Source organism: Boleophthalmus pectinirostris, unplaced genomic scaffold (genome assembly GCF_026225935.1).
Source record: "Boleophthalmus pectinirostris isolate CB_2022bp ecotype Guang Dong unplaced genomic scaffold, ASM2622593v1 HiC_scaffold_7, whole genome shotgun sequence".
Classification (NCBI taxonomy): domain Eukaryota; kingdom Metazoa; phylum Chordata; class Actinopteri; order Gobiiformes; family Gobiidae; genus Boleophthalmus; species Boleophthalmus pectinirostris.
Window position 1 is genome coordinate 24,027,481 of NW_026571473.1, and position 20,583 is coordinate 24,048,063.

The following is a 20,583-nucleotide window of genomic DNA, read 5'->3' on the forward strand; positions in this document are numbered from 1 at the left end:
TGCCTCCCATACTTTGACGCCGACTGAACTGAGTGGCTCCAGTTTGTCTCAATCAAAGGCATTTTCTGTTCAGGCACACCATTTCATCCTCTATTACCAGTATCATCATAGTTATTCTTCTTACTTAGGTGTGCCGGGTATCTGACAGTAGCAGAGAATTACACCTCTCCTGTTAGTACTATCTCATAAATGTTATTCACCTCAAAACTAGGGCCTTTCTTCAAAATGTAGCAGTATACTGTATGTATAGATGTGTTAATGATATGATAAATATATAGAAAGCTTCTCAAAAGTATCTTGGATTGTTAAAATACATCAGGTGTGGGCAAATTACGGCCCGCCAAACTTAATTAATAGTAATAATAATACAATAATTTTCAGTGTTTTAAAAGTAATTTCAATAAATAGTGATTACCGTGGGACTTGAAAAACAGATATTTTGTTGTAATGCTTTGTAATGATTTTCAGTTATGGGATATTTCAATCACATGGGATATGTTTTCTACACATCCCATGTTATTTTTTGTCTCTTATGAGGTGGATTACCAAAAAACTCTTATCCATCTGCTCCAGGTCCGGCCCTTCCTTCAAATTTTAGAACCCACAAGTCAAAAAGTTTGCCTACCCCTGCAAAACATCAAATTGCACGATGGCAACCAACAAGAATGAATGACAACTGTGTACAGTGTGTAACTCTGGAGGTGGCAGCTGCATAATTCCACAAAAAATAGAAAGTTAAAATCATATTTCAGAACAATCTCCATGGAGGGAGGTTTTATGCCATAGTCCAGGATGAAGTCTTCCTCCAGGCCAGTGTCAAGTTTGTGGAGATGCAAGCCCGCTCAGAGTAAGGATGCATGTTTTTCTACATTTTTCAGTGCAACCAAAATGAAGAAGAACCAAGCCTTTAGTCTATTTTTGGCTAAGAAGTTACATACTGTGGCTTTAATCAGTGCACTTGTCCTAGTTACTATCTATAATGGGCTCTATGGCTTCAAAGAGCTTTCTGAGATATAACTATATGCCGCCCCCACTCCCAAGAAAAGACTTGATGAGTATGAATGAGTCTGAGAAACTAAAGATACCAGACGACATCAGGGTGCCATTACCAAAAGTTGGCACAGAGCAGCCTGTCACTACCTGCAGCTCCAGTGTTCCAAGTTTATTTCCTCTGTTGCATTCAGAGAGCAAAGTGTGTGTGTTCATTTGGTCTGACAGCTTAATGGGAAGCCTTCCTCACTGCACTATAAATACCACTTAGATTTGTTTGCTTTGCATTTCAAAGATGGCAGCTGCGTGTGATGAAGGATCTATATGTGTCAGGTCATGTGCGGCTTTATAAGTATACCTCTGATGGAGATGCAGTAATTGGCATGTAGGACACACAGGCTAGCTCAGCAGTGATTATCTATGTGCTTATTACTGTTAATGAAGCTGCAGGCTATAGATGGTAATTTCAGGTTACACCTTTCTTCAGCTGGACCTCATTAAATTCATATACGGTGCAATTACTACCATTACTACTAATACTGCAATTGCCTAATGTAAATGCACAGTTAAAATAAAATATAGTAAATGTATAGCATATTTTTGTAGGCTGTAAAATAGATGGATTGAGGGAATACAGTGGAAAGTTGAAAATGGTAGCTTTGACATGACATAAGCTTATCTATTACATAAGAGTGAGTTCTTGAACAGCTGTAAAAAGTCTCAGGAGTCACGGTGACCTGCATCCTGCCACTCTACCCTAACCTGTCTCTAGCACAGGGGTGGGCAATTATTTTTTTCCATGGGGCCACACAAGAAACAGAAAATATTGTGGAGGGCCGGGCCAAAATGCTTAACTCAATTCTGCATAATATTAATTGTATTTCCTTATAAAAAGCAGTAAATGGCATTGTTTTGATGAGCTGGTAAGACTGGTAAGAGTTTATGTTATGACTAAGAATGAAAAAGTGAAAAAAACACCTCTAAAATAAAGTTTAAAGCTTAAAGTTTAAAATAAAGCTTTTCTTTTTTTATTTTCTTTTTTTTTTAGTCCATGCATGAGGTAAAATTATAAAATAGGTTTATTTTGTAATTCCAAATTATCTTAAAAAGGCCGGTCAGAGTCAACCAAAGTGCTGTATATGGCCCAGAAGTTGTACAAAGCCCAGGTCTGCTTCAGGAGTAACAACTCAAAAAAATCTCAATTTGTATAATATGTACGGGGGTCCACACCTGCCCTCTTCACTTCATACTGTGGAACATTCTAGTGAAAGGCAATAACAGCTCCATGAAGACAAGATTACAAGATTACATTTATTTCAACGCCAGGCCTTATTTTGAACCAGATCTCTATCCTGCTAATGAAAACCAATTGCAAACATGCCCGAGGAGCAGGGGTCACCGCCGCAGTTCTCACAACACAGATTAGCAGCTTTTATCTGAGCAAGTGACTCTATTGTGGCGGACCATTACTCAAACATGACGCCATCCTCCATGGGACGCTCTCCTCTTTGTCCCGGGCCAGGCTTTGCTACCACTGCATTTCTGCTGTGGACTTTGGTTAGGCCACAGGAAGAGCTCAGGCCCCTGACACCTCCATCTAACAGGGATTTGGCTAAATACTCCATCAGCAAATGTGAAAGAGGTGGACTTACACACTGTCAAGCCCGGACGCGGAAGTAATGAACAAACATACAGTTAAGCCTGGAACGAATATTATTATTTACTTTATTTATTTAATGAGACAGGGACAGTGCACAATATACATTAACCTTAACAAGAGATGCAGTGTACCAGGTTGTAGCACCAGTGCTAATTTCCATCTGTAGTCCCTAGGCACCCTGGACCCTTATTATTAACCCAATTATAGTTAGGTTTATGTATTGCATTTGTACTATTGAGTCGTTAATTTAAAGGAGCACTATGTAACTTTTCTGCTGGAAGGTTCTGCCACCTGCTTATACATATGTTATGATTTTTTTTATAATTAATGTGGAGAGGCAAGTGGGGGGGACTGAATCTCCAGATCTTGAATACAGATCTTGGTCAGGAGTAACTAGCTGAAGGATTAGCCCACTGTGTATATTTTAGGCTGATTGGTGAAATTGGAGTAATGAATGGAAATCCACACAGACGTATGAAGAACATGCAAACTCTTCACAAACATACCCCTGGCTGTCCCCCATAAAGCCACACTTTTACATAGATCTTCAGGTTCAAATGTGCGTTCTGAAAAAAAGAAAAACTGGTTCACATGAATTGTACATAGTGTAATTTAGTTCTCATAAAAGTCGTATACTAGTAAACATGATATGACTGTGTGTATGTCAAAACATGGCATTGTATTGCAGGCTTTTTGCAGACACCCTGATCCTACCCTGATACTCAGGCAGGGTGTAGTAGCTTCAGGGAGTGTCTTACAAAACAATTGGTGTATGTCCTTACCACACGCACTCAGGCACGTGGGAAAAAAATGCAGAAGTTATGCAGAAATCTCTTAATCTCCATTAGTGTATGCACCAACTAAAAAAAAATAGATATCATTCCTGCTACAATCCTTCAAAGTATTTGTATTATTTTGTTTATTGTTAAGGATGAGCAGCTTTTGTAGTAAAACTCAGTGCATGTGTGAAAAACAACCTGGAATGCCAAATGTATAAATAACAATCGTTTCGTAATCTCTTCGCTGCCATGCATGCTTACCATAGCACAGCAGCATCACCTCCACCACAGACAACCTACGTCAGCGCCAAAGTCCGGATCCAGGACGCTCCGCAATCCGCGCCGTGTTTTGCCCCCTTCTCCTTTTAAAATCCACCTCGACTTTCTTTGGAGCAGGGAAAACAGAGTAGCGTCAGGGGCAGCAGATGACCGACCGGCGCAGCAGCGAGGAGCACCCCAGTCCCGTCCCAGAGACAAATGAAAGGATGGGGAGAACCAGAGGCTGAACCGAGGACAGTGGAGCACGGACCCAAGGGAGAGAACCTACTTTGGGACACTTTCTCTGGATTTAGTCCCCGGTCCGGATCAACAATATGCCATTTGCCAAACGACTCGTGGAACCCCAGTTAGTTTGCAGGCACTACATCCCAAACGAGGACGGTCTACTTTACGAGGACCTAGTTACTATCAATAATGTGGCTCTATCGAGGACTTTACGGCAGCTGTCGGATCTCGCCAAACACGCGTGCTCCATTTTTCAGGAGCTGGAGAACGACCTCACGTCCACGAACCAGCGCGTGAGGAGACTCCACGGTAAAATTAACCTACTTCAGCAGACATGTGCCGAACTGGACCCCAAGCAGGAGGCAGTGCGTAAGTACTTTCACTCTTTTATCTGTTGACGCCGCGCTGCTCCATGCGCTCGTCTCCTCTTCCTCCGGTCCGGACTGAAAGGAGTGCGATGCTTACTACTGGCTTGTTACAATGAGTTTGAATTGGAATTTTTCACTTTTACCTGTGCATTTACAGTTGTCTAAATGGTAACTCGTGTCACTTTGTTCATTTGTCACACGTAAATAAGGTTTTGGATTTGCATTTTATATCCACGCTACCTTGAAGGCGCGTGTTCTTTGAGTTCGCGTCATTCATCTGTTGTTGTTTTTTTTTTTTTATAACGCTGCTATAATCCTCTTATATTCATGGAGCAACAACACATGCTAGTAAAACGGGGTTAAAAGGAGTGGAGTGCCCTTGTGTAGGATTTATGTGTCAGAGTAGTTGCTTATACGAGTGAATGGAGCTGGTGCGTCAAGTAAAAATGTAAAGATGGTGCGGGTATAAAAAGTAGAAATGCTCTCTTGTCTCGAGGCTGTGCTGTTTTATGTGTAGCTGACAGGGAGAATTCATCGCCCCGATAACGCAGCATGTGGCCATCGCCTGGGTGCTTTTAATCTCAGAGTTAACCCCCTCTGGCTAACGGAGGTGTTGTTTTGATAGTGAAGTGAAGTGTGTGTGCGCACAGGGGCACTTTCTACTCGCACCTCGTCTGGAAAGCGGCGCATCCCTTCTTTTGGCCCCGATGAGTGCTTTGAATGGCCCGGGACATACCTGAGTGGATATACCCCGCTTTTTGTCCAAGCTTGGCGTGTCGCTGCTTGTCCCCATTTTCCCGCACAGGCCATGCTTCCTGTGGCCCAACAATAAAGTGGCTTTCTCTGGGAGTCTTATTGTGGATAGCTACAATACTACCTATTTACCTGATTTATCATGAAGGGCTTGTATTACACTATTTTCAGATCCATGTTATAATGTTGTTTTCTAATCAAAAACGTACCTGGAATTGTGTTTTGCTTCATTTACCCACGTTTAACACCAATACTGCACATTTAGGCTGAGTTCTTCTCTCAGAAAGAAAACACTTCTATCATACAGGACATGCTCCACTGTGTTTTTAAACTCCATACACCTTCACTAGGATCATTTGGATAATTTCAGCCATGGAATTTCCAATCTCTACTGAACTAAAGGATATCTGTTAACTTGAAAACTACTACTACATGACATCACAAGGTGGAACAGAGCACTTGGGAGATGTAGACAGACTAATAATAAAGGATTACTCAAGCATGTGTGAATGAAACACAACACAACTTCAGGTAGGCTATGTTTTTGAGGAGGTAACAGCATTATAACATGACTAAAAGCTCACAAGAATCTATTTTACGTAATATAGGACCTTTAAGGATTTACTTTAACTTTTGATTCAAGACTTGCCATAGAAAACATCATAGTGGTTGAGGTACAGGGGATTACATTTTGGGTTTTTTGCTCGGTATTTGTGGTTTAGACTTGGGTTGAACTGGCTCCATGCTGGCTTTCACGATCTGAGTTATTACCAGGCAAGTATACTCACTACAGCTTTAGATTTTATTCTTGTAGCAATGAATCACAACATTTTCTGAAGAAATTGGCTATGTACATTTTCAGAAATGTAAAACTATATGGTGTGTTTTTCTCATAACCCGCTGCCCTGCTGAATTCTTAATCCCATGCATTTTACGGCACCACTTTTCCTCTAATCTGTTTTGGTTTTGTGGGACATCTCTGGTGTGGCCCGATGGAGGAATGCGGTGAACTGCCAACCATGTGCTCTCGAAATATTACCGCATAAGCAACAAGCATCCCCCTCTCCACTCAGATATGTGTAACTTAAAACTAGCGTCACTAACACGGGGACTGCACTCCTCCGCCTGGCCTGCTTTAGGAGGACCTGTGGATGTTGATTGGGTGTCACAAAATGAGCTGTCCAAACATGAGACTACAGGGATACAGGCCAGGCGCCGCTGTGTGCAAGTGTGTGGGAGGGGAGTGTCCACCAAGGAAAGCTTTTTGAAAGATAACTTTTCTCATTGTTCAAACTTTTTTTCATTCTGTGGTTTGTGCATATGCAATACTTATTACGGTACACTGTTTTCTGATCTATGTTATAATGTTGTTTCCTCATCAAAAACATACCTGGAGTTGTGTTTTGTTTCATTCATGCATTTTTCTTTAGCACAAAAATCCTGCATATTTAGGTACAATTTTTGGTAATGTAGAACCTTTAATGGATAAATAATGATTACTTGCTCTCAAAATGTCACTTCTCTTCTTTGAAAAACATGTATAATTTATTAACAAGCTTCCAAATGCTTGCAACCGCAGTAAAATTACCTTTTAAAATACACTTCCAAAGGGTGGCCTGGGGCTATAGTGGGACTGGGTGAGGGTCCATCTGTCCCTAAATGCCCCAAATTACCTTAACTGTAAAGTACAATACTGGTATTTCTTCGTCATTGTCATCTTTTGGACACATTTTACAAATCTGTGCCCCTCTGAAAAGCTTGAAACACTCCTGCCCTAAACAAAAGTGGCTGGCGTGTGCGGGGATGCTGATACCTTATCTGCTGTTCAATAAGTGACTGTGTTTCATCTTATGTGGCCAACCTGCTGCAGCTGCGTCTTACAGTGGGATCCTATGGACAGGCAAGTCATAAAAGGCCCCTCCCCACAGAGACGTCCCATTTACACTAATTGTGATTCAGATTAAAGGGGGCAGTGTTGTTTAACCTGGGACCAAGCCATTAATATGAAAAACACTATTAGCAGTAATTAAGGTCTTCCAGGCAATAGACTTTATCAGATAACAGGCTGTAGCTTCAAAGACAAGGATCAATAGTAACCAGATACCCCGGCCATATATTTTGTACCCACATAGTATTTAAAACATTTATTGACCTAGTATTTGTAGTAATTGTAGTAAGAGTGTGGTGAGAGTAGTGCTTTTGGTGCTAACTAGTGTGATAAATATTGTATATATCTGTATCAGATAAGGTCCTATATTACACAAAATGGATTCTTGTGAGCTTTAAGCCATGTTATAATGTTGTTACCTCCTCAAAAACATACTCTGAGTTGTGTTTTGTTTTATTCACATATGTTTGAGTAATCCTTTATTATTAGTCTGTCTACATCTCCAAAACTCAAAATGCTCAGTTTTCAAGTTAAGAGCTACCTTTTACCTTTAGTTATGTAGAGAACGGCAATTCCTGGTCTGAAATTATGCAAATGTTTTCAATTTGAGAGCAGAACTCAGTCAAAATATCCAGGATTTGTGTGTTAAACGCGTGCATGAAAGAACGCACAACTGCAGCTATGATTGTGAAGCAACATTATAAGATCCCAGACAGGAAAATAGTGTAATATGTGTAATATGGGCCCTTTTTCTGAATGCTATGGGAATTCCACTTTTCCAGACTTTATTAGACATGATCTGTGCATTTCACTTATATAGGAAGAATTAACATCATTATAAATAATATTCTAAGTGTATGTTGGTTCTATTTCCATTGTTACTTTCACTTTCTGACCACCGCCTCTATATTTATGACTAACCACTGTATTAGAAAGTCAGTATATTTTCCTGGCTTCCTCCTCGTTACATAAGACAAGAACACCAGAGCCTGCACTTACGAATGAGTTATGCTTGAAATGTCTAAACTATGCGTAGCTTTTCCACTTCTTTAAACACCCCTGGAGTGCGATTCACTGCAGGCCTCGCAGCTCAGGGAGGTCCAAGCTCCACTGGCCTGGAATCAACACATCATTTATACTGCTGGATGTAGTAGTAGTAGTAATAGTAGCAGTAGTAACAGGAGTAGCAGTCCAGAAAAGCATGTAATCCAATAGACAGGACTTCCCCGAAGAGTTTTATTGACCCTCTCCAGCCATTACTGTGACTTTGATTTACTAAGTGAGGCTGCACCAACAAGTCAATGCACGCTCCATCCCAGGCTCATATCAATCAATGCTGTAACTACACCATTGTGCTACATGTGTAAAGTACTACAGTATACAGCTACTGCTGACAGGCAACATTAAATACAAACCAGATTCTAGTGTGACAACAGCTCGGTAATTCAGATATTTCTATTCAAATAAATTACTTCTACTGAACATACATTTACAACCTGTATTTGAACTTTTAAAGATATTTTGTGGCCCATTGGGTTTTGTTGACAGATCAGAGCAGGAAATGGGAGCAAAAAGGGGGAAAGAACCAGGAAGAACAAAAAAGTACGGAGCCAGGATTTAGACACTGAGGCAGGCAAGTTTTCTAGTGCATGGGCTGCTTTTCTCACTACTGTGAAAGACAGTATGAGAGTTGCAATAGTACTACAAGAAGTAGTATTTGTAGTAGTAACAGTGCTAATTTTATCAATAGTACTGCTAGTAAGACCACTACTGTAAGGTGCATTATGAACTTTTCTGGTGAAGGGTCTGTCACATGTTTTTCTCCATGGAGATGTTATTGCTTTCTCTGGAATCTTTCACAGTATGGTATTAAGCCTGTTTATCGTCATGGAAATCAAAACAGACCAAGGTGCAGGTCAGATCTGTGAAGAGGCAACCCCACTCACTGTCAGAATGCCTGTTTTTCTTGGTACTTTTGAGCAATAAAATATAAAATGTGATGTAAAAATGTCAGGTAGAGCTGTTTAATATCATATTGTGCAACATTCTAGCCAGAGCAATGACATCTGCATAAAAACAAGCAGGTGGTGGACTTCCAACCAAAAAATACTTAGTGCAACTTTAAAATTAACAATATATGATTTTTTTTGCCTTTACTCAATTTTATTCATATGGATTGAGTTACTTTGGTGCAACAATACTTTTCCTTATGATTAAAATGTTTGAGCAGTTTTACCAAATGACCCATTTTCTGCCAAATCTGCATTCCCGGTGTGGTGTCTTTCATGTTGAGCAGCATGTGCATATCTGGCAGGTCTGGACACCTGTTCTTCATATAGTCCTGGTTTAATTATAGAGCAGGTTTCTGTCTGGGTCCTGGGGCTCCAGGGCTCAGGGTCCAGGCAGCTTTTACACAGGCCGGCTATATGCGGCCAAAATCTGAAGTCAGCACTTTTTATAAGGTGGGCTCTCATATATTTTTGGACCATAAAATGCAATACTTTTATTTATTTTTTTTAACCTTTATTTATTTGTTTATTTATCTCATTCATCAAATATAAACAGACATTAACATATAACATACAAAAAAAAAAAGAATGAAAAAAAGTAGAAATGTTATTTGCCCCTTTTTCCAGACAACACAGTCATTATAAATATATTTAATCATTTATTTTTTATTGTGCATTCTCCATAGAAACATAAACTTTGAAATTATTACTTTCACCGTGCAAACAAAGTTGTTTTATTGACTGAGTTTATTGTAATACATGAAGTAATGGTTGCTGAAGTTAACATGTTTGAGTACTTCTTTTTATAGAAGGTTTAGTGCTTGTAGTTTTCTAGCTAACCCAGCATAATTAAACTCACTGAAGTAATTATTATAGAAATTATGACACTATAATATAATATGTTAGGTAACTCTGTATATTGTACTACTATTGCTTGGATCAAAAGTACACATCCATAATCTCTACACTTAACTTTTCCCTATCTGCATGTGTCAGTACTTCAGCCCACGTCGGACCTCCTGGCCTGCTGCATTGAAGTGGTTTGCGTTGAACCTTTTTGTCAAGTCAAGCATTCCCAAAAGCCAATGACCAGGAAACCACAGCTCCCTCCTGCATCTCCAGACCCTGAACCCCACACGCGTGCCCTTTAAATTAGACAGGACCAGTGCTGCGTTCAGGGACAGGGCGCTGGTTCATGAAAGGAGATGTTTAGGTAAAATTGGGGTTAAGTTTTTATTGCTTTGCTTTGGGGGGAAATGTGAAAGCGATTACACTTTACATTCCTGTGGTAGGGCAAGTGCTTCTAGTCTGTGGGTCATCTGAAATCCTCTCCGGGTAGATACTTTCAGGTGGATATTGCGTTTGTGTTTTCAGGGCAAAGGAATGTCTGCCCACGTTGAGTGGTATTGTTTTAAATTGGTTCCTGTTGAGGAAACTAAGCTCAAGTTTGTTGCTACAATGTGTTTTTCCTGCAAAAAATCTGGACTCAAGATAAGAAATGTGGGAGCTGTCAAGGTTTGTTAGCTAACATTTCACAGGAGTAGATTTTGATAGAAAATTTGAGTAGATTTTTTGAGGGAAATCTTACTTTTACTCAATTTACTTGGATTATTCAGGCCTTTGAAAAGGCATTGTTCTTTTTCTATTCCTGGGTTTAAGCTTCATGGTATAAGCAACATTTTGAGAACTTTTGGCCATTCAAAAACTATACTATTTTGTTTTAAAGAGTCAATTGCTATGGACATCAGTATCAAATATTATCAATAGCAAGCTTCAAAATCAGAAAAAAATGCTTAATTTGAAATTCAATGTTTTCAGAAACTTAGTATAGGTATTGGTATAGTATCCATACCTCCAAGCAAGTTTTGAAGCACGATATATTGCTACAGTAATATTGAAACTACTTTATACCACTGATACAATAACAATAAAGCAAGATAATCCAGTCAACCATTTTTAAATCTACAGTATCAGTCAAAAGTCATGAGCAACAACAAATAAATAACAATTAATTAGCCCTGGAAGTTACTTTTTCATCCTTTTACACCTCAAATCTTACATAAAAATAGTAGAAGGCTCCCAATTATTGCAGCCCAAATGTACACATGATAAATATTGAACCCCAAAATACATTGTTCCATCTATAATTTCTTGAACGATAAGTCAGTATAGTAATTATCGAGCAGGCCTTTAAGCAATAGTTTTTTTCCCCTGTGGTAAATGGAATCCACGAAAACTTTTTCCGATTGAGCTAAAATTGTGTTGACTACTGAGACGTCGCTGCATCTTAACATTGACCTGGACCCACCCAAAAGCTATAATTCACCCATAAACCTAAAACCCACTTGTCAGACAGCGTCCCTCCCCAGCCAGTATTTTTTATTGACTGCAGAACTTACGGCTCCATCGGGGCCATTCAGGGCTGTCTCGCGGAGGCAGGGGGCCAAAGTCATGTCCCCCTGACCCCCAAAAGGCCCACAGAGTGACCTCCCAGCCCCCTTTGACACGCCCCTCTCCCAAAACACAAAAGCACAAACAGACCCGCCTCCATCTTTGCTTATCAATCAGTTTGTAAAGACTTGAGCAGCCAATTAGAGAGGCTTTAACATTTGACATGAGAGTGAATGGCCACAGTTCAGCGGAGCAGTAAACGCAAGGAGGAGGACAACAGGAGAGATTAAACCAACAACCTCAGCTCAATCACAACTCAGCAATGATGGGTGGAGAGGAAGGGGACCGATGACTTCACAGGAGGACAACTTCATTTAGGTATAAAAGGACCGTAAAACAAAGAAGTGAATCACAATGTTGGTTGTTTTTGCAATCTATAACATACATTGCTTCTAACTTTAATATCTATAGTTTAACCAGAAGTGTAAAAGTTCAGCTCTTCCATTTGGAACTGCGTACTGTTTTTGCAACCTTGAGCAAGACACATTCACTTCTGGAAATATATGATTTGTGACTGTTCTTCACACCAATTCTGCCAATTTTGTACACCCTGCTTATAACAAACCTTACTTCATGTATCAATGTCTTCACCTTGGTGTTATTTTCATGCTCAATGTCACAGAGCTTAGCGAAATCTCTCCAAAACCCTGACCTACCCCAAATGCCATCTACGTAAGCCAGTTTGTAATGGGACTGAGCGGTGTGTATTTGTTCAACCTTTGTAGACTAACTCCTCCTCTGCTGTCCCTGCCTCAAAACATCTGGGCCCTGTCTGACCACCATTTTGATGTTATTATTAAAACTATTACAGCAAAACCAGAGGATTTTCCCCCATGTTCAAACAAATACTGTCTTCTTTAGCTCGCCGTGGTGCTGCAACGTTAGCACATTCTTCTACCGTGGCAACCTGGGGAAATATTGACCATTTATGAGGTTATAAAAGTATTGTTGCTTTGCTTTTGTCTCGACTCTGTTAGCCAGAGGCATTTGAGGCCACCTGTGCTTTGTATCCGCTCAATCAATACAGAATTTCTCAGGGAAATCCCCTTTTAATTTGGCGTTTTGCTTTCTTTTGCATGGCAGTTAGACAGCTGTGATGATAACTGGATGTGTGATTGTAATAAGATTATTTTTACCTGAACCTTGTCAATGGTAGGAATGTAACAATAACTGAAATATCCTGATATTGTATTGTCAAAGTTCTCACCATAATATCATGGACCATCACAATATATCAAATTACAAGTCTCTTTGCTTAAATTAAATGTTATAGTGCAGCAATAACTAAAAAAAGACAGCTGGAACTACATAGACCATGATCCTTTGCTCCATTTCAGTGTAGACAAGAAGAAATAACAGTTCTAAGCACTTTTAAGCCTTAGTTCTTTGGGTTAAGTTTTGTGAAGGCAAGACAAAATCACATATTCGCAGTTTTGTTAGCTCCACAAAATATCGCAATAAATATCGTACCATGAGATGGATATCGTGAAAATATTATACCGAAAGATTTGGATATTGTTACATCCATAATCGTGAGGTTCATACTGTGACAATATCGTATTGTGAGACTTGGATATTATTACACCCCTAGTCAATGATGTACTCATTTCAACAATACAAGAGGTGTGGCCATAGTAAAAAAGTAATACTACAAGTAATAATAACTGTAGTAGTAATTTGCAGTAACATGTTGATCACCAAGTTTTTAGTACTTTTATGTCTGACAGTTTCTTCCTACTTACTTTGATCTTCACCAGCAGTTAGACTTGAATATAACAGGAATGGGAAAAACCTCCCAAAATTGTCTCATTAGCTGCACACAGAGATTAGTGACAAGAAACAGATCTGAACAAAGTAGAAGGCCAATGAGTGAAGTCCTTAGAAATTTGAATACATTTCAGAAATCCCTGGCAGATGTTGCAGCATACAGCATATAATGACTTTAGTATGCTTAAAGATGCATTGTGTAACTTTTCTGGTGCAGGGTCCTTCAAATGCTTTTCTCAGAGATGTTATTGCTTTGTCTGGAATGTTTCACAGTATGATATTGAACCTTTCTATCTTTCTGGAGATAGACCAAGTTACAGGACAAGTCTGTGGAGAAGCAACTCCCACTCACAGTGCCTGTTTTTCTAGATACTTTTGAGCTTTAAAACCACCTAAAGTTGAATAAATGTAAGGTAGAGCTGTTTAATGTCATACTGTGGAACATTTGAAGCAGAGCAATGACATATCCAAAGAAACAAGCTACCAAAAATGCACCTTTAAGAATAGTCTTTTCAAACATCTATATTTTCAACAATAACAGTTGAACACACGAATTCTGGAAACCCCCGTCCTCGACAAAAGCGAAACCATCTTTAAGCGCTTAAACCAGCTTACAGTGGTAAAGATAAGTGGTATTTAAAGTGGTATTTTAACAGGAGCAGCCTCATGGGAGCTGTATTGTCTTAGTGCAGGTGTTTAGACTTGGACTGAACAGGAATGTGACCCCTCCTCACCTCAGTGCAGGATACGAGGCCCAGGATCACCCAGGTCAAACGTGTCGGGCGCACATGTCTTTTCATCCCGCCCCCGCCCCATCTCACCGCAGCACCTGTGGGTCCCTGGACATGTGCGGAGAAGGGTGTGCTCTGGAGCATGTGATGAAAGCTGTTGTCCAGGAGCAGGTCTGGGTAAATAGCTCTTATGTATATGTCTTTCTTTAATCTTTTATTGGAATCAGATGTCAGACCTGCACAACAGACCTAAAGGCAGTAGTGGGCTTGGATGTAGATTGAAGCAGTGAAATCAGTCCATAGCCATCTGCAATACAACACTACGTGGCATTTTCAGTCTCAACAGAAGAATATTCCATTTACTGCACAGTAGACCAATGCAGTTTATTTGGAAGACAGTTGATACCGCAAACCTACAAGCCATATTTCTTGGATTGGTGAAGAATTCATTAAATCTGTGAACATGTAATTATGAAATCTTATATTTGGCTGCTTACTTGAGGTCTAAAAATTGGTACAGTATGACACTAACAGTCACTCACTATAGCCAATTTAGAGCCATGGCTTTAAGAAAAGAGTACTTGGAAAACAATTACAGAAAACACTGAGAGGACATGGCAGTATGTCTGGGAATCTAACCCACTTTTTCCTTTGAAATATATACTAGTATGTTTTTTTTTTTTTTTGTTTTTTTTTGCTACTCGTACAACAATCTGGCAAGGGATAACTTTTGGATTCTTTACGTGAGTAGTCCTGGCCTGAAATGTTTGGCAACCTCTGCTTTACATCACCTGTTCCACTATATAAACATCTGCAATGGATACAAACATTTTTTTTTCTACGTTCAAAATTTCATTCCAGTTTCATATCATCTCCTTTGTTTTTATGGTTCACAGCCTATAGACTGTCTGACAGCAGCCCTCCCTGCATGTCTCAGTCGTCCCAGGACACATTCCCCTGTTTGGACTTATCTGCTCCCTGCGGTGGGCTTCACGTGTCTCTCTGATTTACACTGGGCCCAGAGGAGAGAGAAAGAGAGAAACAGAAAGGAGAAGTGTTTGTGAATGAGCTGACTGGATACAGAGCTGGAGCCCAGTCCTGTTCCTCGTCACCTCAGACCAATAAACTCTGGGATCACTGTGACTCAGGCTGTGTTAGGCAGAATAAACTTTCTTCCAGATAATTTAGATAATACCACATCCTCTTTAGTCACAGAGTCACCCTGACAACAACATTTCCTGGTGTTTATAACATCCATCTTTGAAGGTAGCTTTGCAGGAAAGGCATTGAATTAGTCAAATGGATATTGAACTTGAGGATTTGTTTGTATAACTTAAATGGAGAAGCACCCGCCACTGTCTTGTCTACATGGAATTGCTCTGGAATATTTGTATAATACTAAATCTCCATGGATGATGCCACCAATTCAAGTTTCATGCCAGAGCTGTGGAGAAACGACCCCACCCTCAGTTAAAATGTATGTCTTTCAGGGTTTGAGCAACAAATAAATGCCTATTGGATTAGTTACATATTGCAGCTTTAATTGTCAGTGATTAGTTAATAAAGGAATCTGGTTATCTTTTCATAAAGTAATAGATTATTTTTTGGTATTGTCTGGATGATAATAGTTAAAGGGACATTTACTAGACATCCTTGCCTGTGCATTGTGACTTCTCCTATAGGTCTAAAGATAGTGTGAGTGGACAGGTCAAAGAGGCCGCTCCTCCTCTCTGTCCTGCTGTGCACTGACCCTGCTCTGAGCCTTTGTCCGCCCCTCCTCCTCCTGTGGGACACTGCCACACTACCACGATTCATCTTTTATTCTCCTCACTCATTTCTGTGCCTTCCCTCTCCCCCAGGCGCTTCACACACACGCACTCCCTCTCCACTACTCATCTCTATCCCAGTTTCTTATTTTGGGAATGGTCCAGTGTGCTCCTAGCTGTCCCATTGGCTGAAAGAGACCATAAGGGTGATTATAGCTCCAAGATAACCGTGAAAAAGGGTTGACCTGGACTTTATAATGCCTCACACATTTAAGAACAGTGAATCAGCCAAGACTTCAACTTTGGAAATTTACTGTGTTAATATTTGACACATAAATCACTGCATCGTAAAGTTAAGAAACAGGGATGGCCTGGTTTAGTTTTATAGGCCTGACCAGGAAGTATAGTCTTGTGTAATTCATGTGTAATTTGATGTCCCATTGGCTGAGATTCAAAGTGGTCACTTTACTTTCCAGCTAAACCTTTTTCCATTTTGACCACATTATTACCAGTTTGTGCTGCATTAGATTTCAATGGAACTAGCAGACAAGAGGAGGAGGGACTAAACTCAAGAGTGATGACAAATTGGGGCCTTTGCTATAGCAATTATCTAATCTTTTGGTGGTAAAATGGTAAAATTCTCAAAATTGCTTATAACAGGTAGCCAGGCTGGCGCCACCTACGCTCCATTTCATTTCTCTCCAGCGACAAGGTCAAAATTGGAATATGCTAGATGGTTTGCAAGAACCCCAGAAGTTGTAGACCGCGGCGCAACGGACAATCAGCGAAGAGCTGTGAAACCATGACGCCAAACTCATCACCTGTCTGGGTCCCTTTTGTAATATAGCACAACAATAAACAAAGCAGTCGAGATGGATGTAGATAAACACATACATTCTATGTTGGCAACAATTCCCAAGATCGAGGATTTAAAGCTGGAACAAATAGAACGTTTGGTGAATTTTATCAAGGGAAAGACGGTATTGTCCTTCTTCCTACGGGATTTGGTGCATTACATACGTCACAACTAAATAGCAGATTGGTAAAATAATTTCACTTCATGGAAACCAGCTGATGAATCATGCTTAGGTAAATATATTGTGAATGAAACCCAAGACTAGGCAATACTTGCAAGAAAATGTACTGAATACTACTACTTCTTCCCTTCAACATTTATGTACCCTGGTTCATCACGAAATATCTATAGCCTCCTAATGTGCATTGATCAATGTATTGATTTGGTTTAGTTTTACGTCAGATGCCTTACCCACCACAACAGAAAATACACTTACATTTTGACCCTCTGTAGCTGAATTACAATGACTATTTCAAACCTTATTACTATCATTGCAATATATATTTTTTGCTTTTTCAAACAGTAAGAAGTACTGTGACTGGCATGTCTTATTTGAAAACCTGTTTTATAACTAATATTACCACTAGGCTACTACTACTGCTACTTCTACTATTAATACTACTGCCAACACCATCATATACTATTGCTACTATTACTACAAAATACTACTATGCTCTAACCAAAAACTCAGGGAACTTCCACTGACACCTGAGCACCACAACTATGAACTGAATGGGCTGTTTCGTCACTGCCGACAATAGCCCTGTAGACAACAGTTAGCTCCACCTGTTTACATTGTGGAGTTTCTAGAGTCTACTTAGACAAAGTAAACAAACCGCGTTAAAGATGTCCCTCCAACTGTCTGAAGGAAGCACCAAAATGTTTGACAGTTTAAGCTGCATGTCACAACAAAGCCAGAGAATGGGAGGTGTAAGGTTTGCACGGTGACAAAGAAACCACAATAGACTTTTCAAAAAGGGTTTAGCCTCTCATTAATGGTTTGGTTGCACAAGGTGTTATAGAATGATAAAGACTTGCATAATTAACCTTACTGAGCAAAGTTTAAGCAAGGAGTAATGAACAAAGGTGTACATAAGCAAAGAAAAAACTCAAAACTAGAAGCAACAGTAGCTCATTTAGTGGTATTTGTCCACTAATCCGAAAGTTGGAGGTTTGAATCCTCCTCTCGACATAAACATAGTTGGTTAAGCGGTCAGATCCACTGACCCAAAGGTTGATGGTGTGATTCCAGCTCCCACAGATCAATGCTGTTGTTGTGCCCTTGGGCAAGACACTTAATCCACCTTGTCCCCCACTGTATGCGTACACTACATCAGTGTTTCCCAAACTTTTTTTTCTGGTGACCCAGATTTTATATTTATATTATATTTTATGTTTAAGTCACAAACCTTTGCGGCCCAAGTCAATAGAAATTATTCATAAATCACAAAATAAAGGTGGATTAGACCATTTTTGAACATTAATGAAGATATTTTATTGTTGACTGAGTGATTGTGTCTCTCTGAACAATTAGTATTACTCAAGTTTTAAACAATGAGTCACTGAACCATTTCTCTTTCGTTTCAACATTCAATTGAACCAGCAATATTGGAACAAAATACTCAATAAATAAAAGATGAGCCTGTCTACATAACACACAAATCAGGCGCAGAGGCAGAACTGTATACTGCAGACCTACATGCAGATCGTGACAAGGCAACCCAAAAATATCTCTTGCAACCCTCCTGAGGGTCACAACCTAGTCTTTGAGAAACAATGCACTAGATTATGAATGTGTGTGAATGGGTATGTGGTTCCTTGATGTAAAGCACTCTGAGTGCCTTGAAGGTGGAAAAGTGCTATATAAAAATGTGACCATAACCATTTCTCATTACAGACCTGACCACTGCCAAGGCCCCGGCCCTATCATACAATAGCATTCATATAGTGTCCAAACCTGGCCTATTTCAAGTGGAAATTCATTGAGCAACATGCTACCCTTTATATACCACTGTGGTAATGTATGTGTTTATTGTGAATGAAATTAGTCCATAACTCAGAAACTATGTTATTCCTGTATTCTTGCATCTCAAAAGTCATCTATATCCAACTTTGTCCATGACCCCTGTTTGATCTTTCCAAAATGTTTCATAGCAACAGTTATTACATAAACTTCGTAGTTAGTTTCTTTTTCATTCCACTAGAGCTTAAGCACAGCACTGTAACCATGACCCCCGAGCTGCGTCAGTAAATTTGATCCCACGCCTGAACAAAACCACTCTCCCTTTTTTAGCTGTGGTTTCCGTCAGAGAGCAAATATTCCTGGAAGTGTGTCTTGATGACGAGTCGGAGTTGGGAAATTCGAGGGAACTGCGCAGGCTGCTAAACACTGTTGCATCATGGGATTAATGGCGGGTCATCCTGTGGTGGATCCATCTGTCTAACCCAAAACAGTACTCCCTAAAGACGTAATTTGAAATATTAGGCACTTTCTCTGTATGATGGAAAGTACCAAGACCGATTTGTGGGTGGGTTTGAGGAGGGTCTCTACACTAAGGAGTCGCATGTGTTGGATCTCAGCCCAGGAGCCAATAACACTGAGAAGGTGTACACCATTAAACCAGTGGATCTGTGCCATAACTATTGTATTATGGATTTTTCATTCCATATTCATATTATTAGTAGTAGGCAAAGCAATTTTAAGAGTATAGGAGTAGTAGTCGTAGTAGTAGGTTACTGCAAAGAAATACATCTTAGGACCAACAATAATAACTATCTGGAGTATCGTTTGCATGGATAATTGAAGCATGGTGGTAGTTGCAGTAGTAAATGGTCACATTTTTATATAGCACTTTTCCACCTTCCACCCATTCATACACCAGTGTACGCAGACAGTGGGGAGGAAGTCTTGCTCAAGGACACAACAATGGTATTCATCTGTCAGAGCTGGAAGCGCCTTGGAAACCTGTAGGTCAGTGGATCTGATCACTCTACCCAATGATCTTTATGTCAGGAGCGGGACTCGAATCTCCAACTTTGGGATCAGTGGACAAACACTCCACCAACTGAACTGCTGTCCCCCGATAGTAGTAGTAGTATATGTAAGAATGATTATTTATTTATTTTTGCAATACCTTGTTGTAGCTGTAGTACTCTGACATTCTCTTCCCTTGCAGCCATCCCTAAACTCAATCTAAACTCCAGTTCTTTCTGTTTCCCGTGTTTTTCGGAGTGTGGCAGGTACAGAGGTGGGGTGATTCTCTGTAATAGTGATCGTAACTGGAGATAATATTCACCACAGAATTGAATTAAGGTCAACTTTAGTCACAGCAGTGATATCTATCAGAGACTGTCTATGGGGAATAACCTGTATAAAATGATCTGCATGTGACCAAAGGCCTTATGGCAGTTAGCATGGACGGTGGATTCGTTAAAGCCATGCTTAAAGATAACCTACTGACAAGATGGCAAGAGTTTTTCATATGCCTGCCTTTCTAAATTCTTGATTTTAGGGATTTTTTTCTTATTGGTAAAATTAGCATTTCCAGGTATATTCATATATATTTTATGGAAATACAAAAGTAGTGAAGTTAAAGAGGGGTTTTATGTTTGCACAAGCAGAAAAGAAGTTCTTGGGTGATTGATTAAATGGCTGAAAAGGGTGCATGGTAAAAGCTCTCAAAAAACTTTTATGTACCTCTACATATTTGACCCAAACTTCACTCACAAGACGACACCTGCAGGAGAGTTCAAGCAAAAACTACTATTTATGCAGAGAAGTACTAGGGATTGGTGTATTTATATGTAAATTCTAAACTCATGATTCACTGAAAATCTTCAGAAAACTCACCCCTTTATGCTGTTGCGAAAGGATCAACTAAAACACACTAAGTTTATCTTTGAGAAACCCAAAAATGTACTTTAAATGTCTCAAATTTGCATCATAAATTCTTCCCAAATGTGCTGAAAGGTTGTGGCTCTTTGCTGCATATTTAACTTGAGGAGGTATCTGAGGATGCTCTGGTATTCAAAGTATGCACTCACATGTGTCTCTGAGAATC

At 39.8% G+C, this 20,583-nt stretch overlaps 1 protein-coding gene across 1 annotated transcript in view; it reads left to right on the forward strand.

The window, feature by feature from the left end:
* The first annotated feature begins 4,022 nt into the window (after positions 1–4,022).
* Positions 4,023–20,583, forward strand: part of LOC110154779 (Scm polycomb group protein like 2) — a 54,273-nt gene continuing 37,712 nt past the window's right edge. Inside the window, exon 1 of the mRNA XM_055165239.1 lies at positions 4,023–4,302. Coding sequence (XP_055021214.1) covers positions 4,023–4,302 — 280 coding nt within the window. The remainder of the gene's footprint in view (positions 4,303–20,583) is intronic.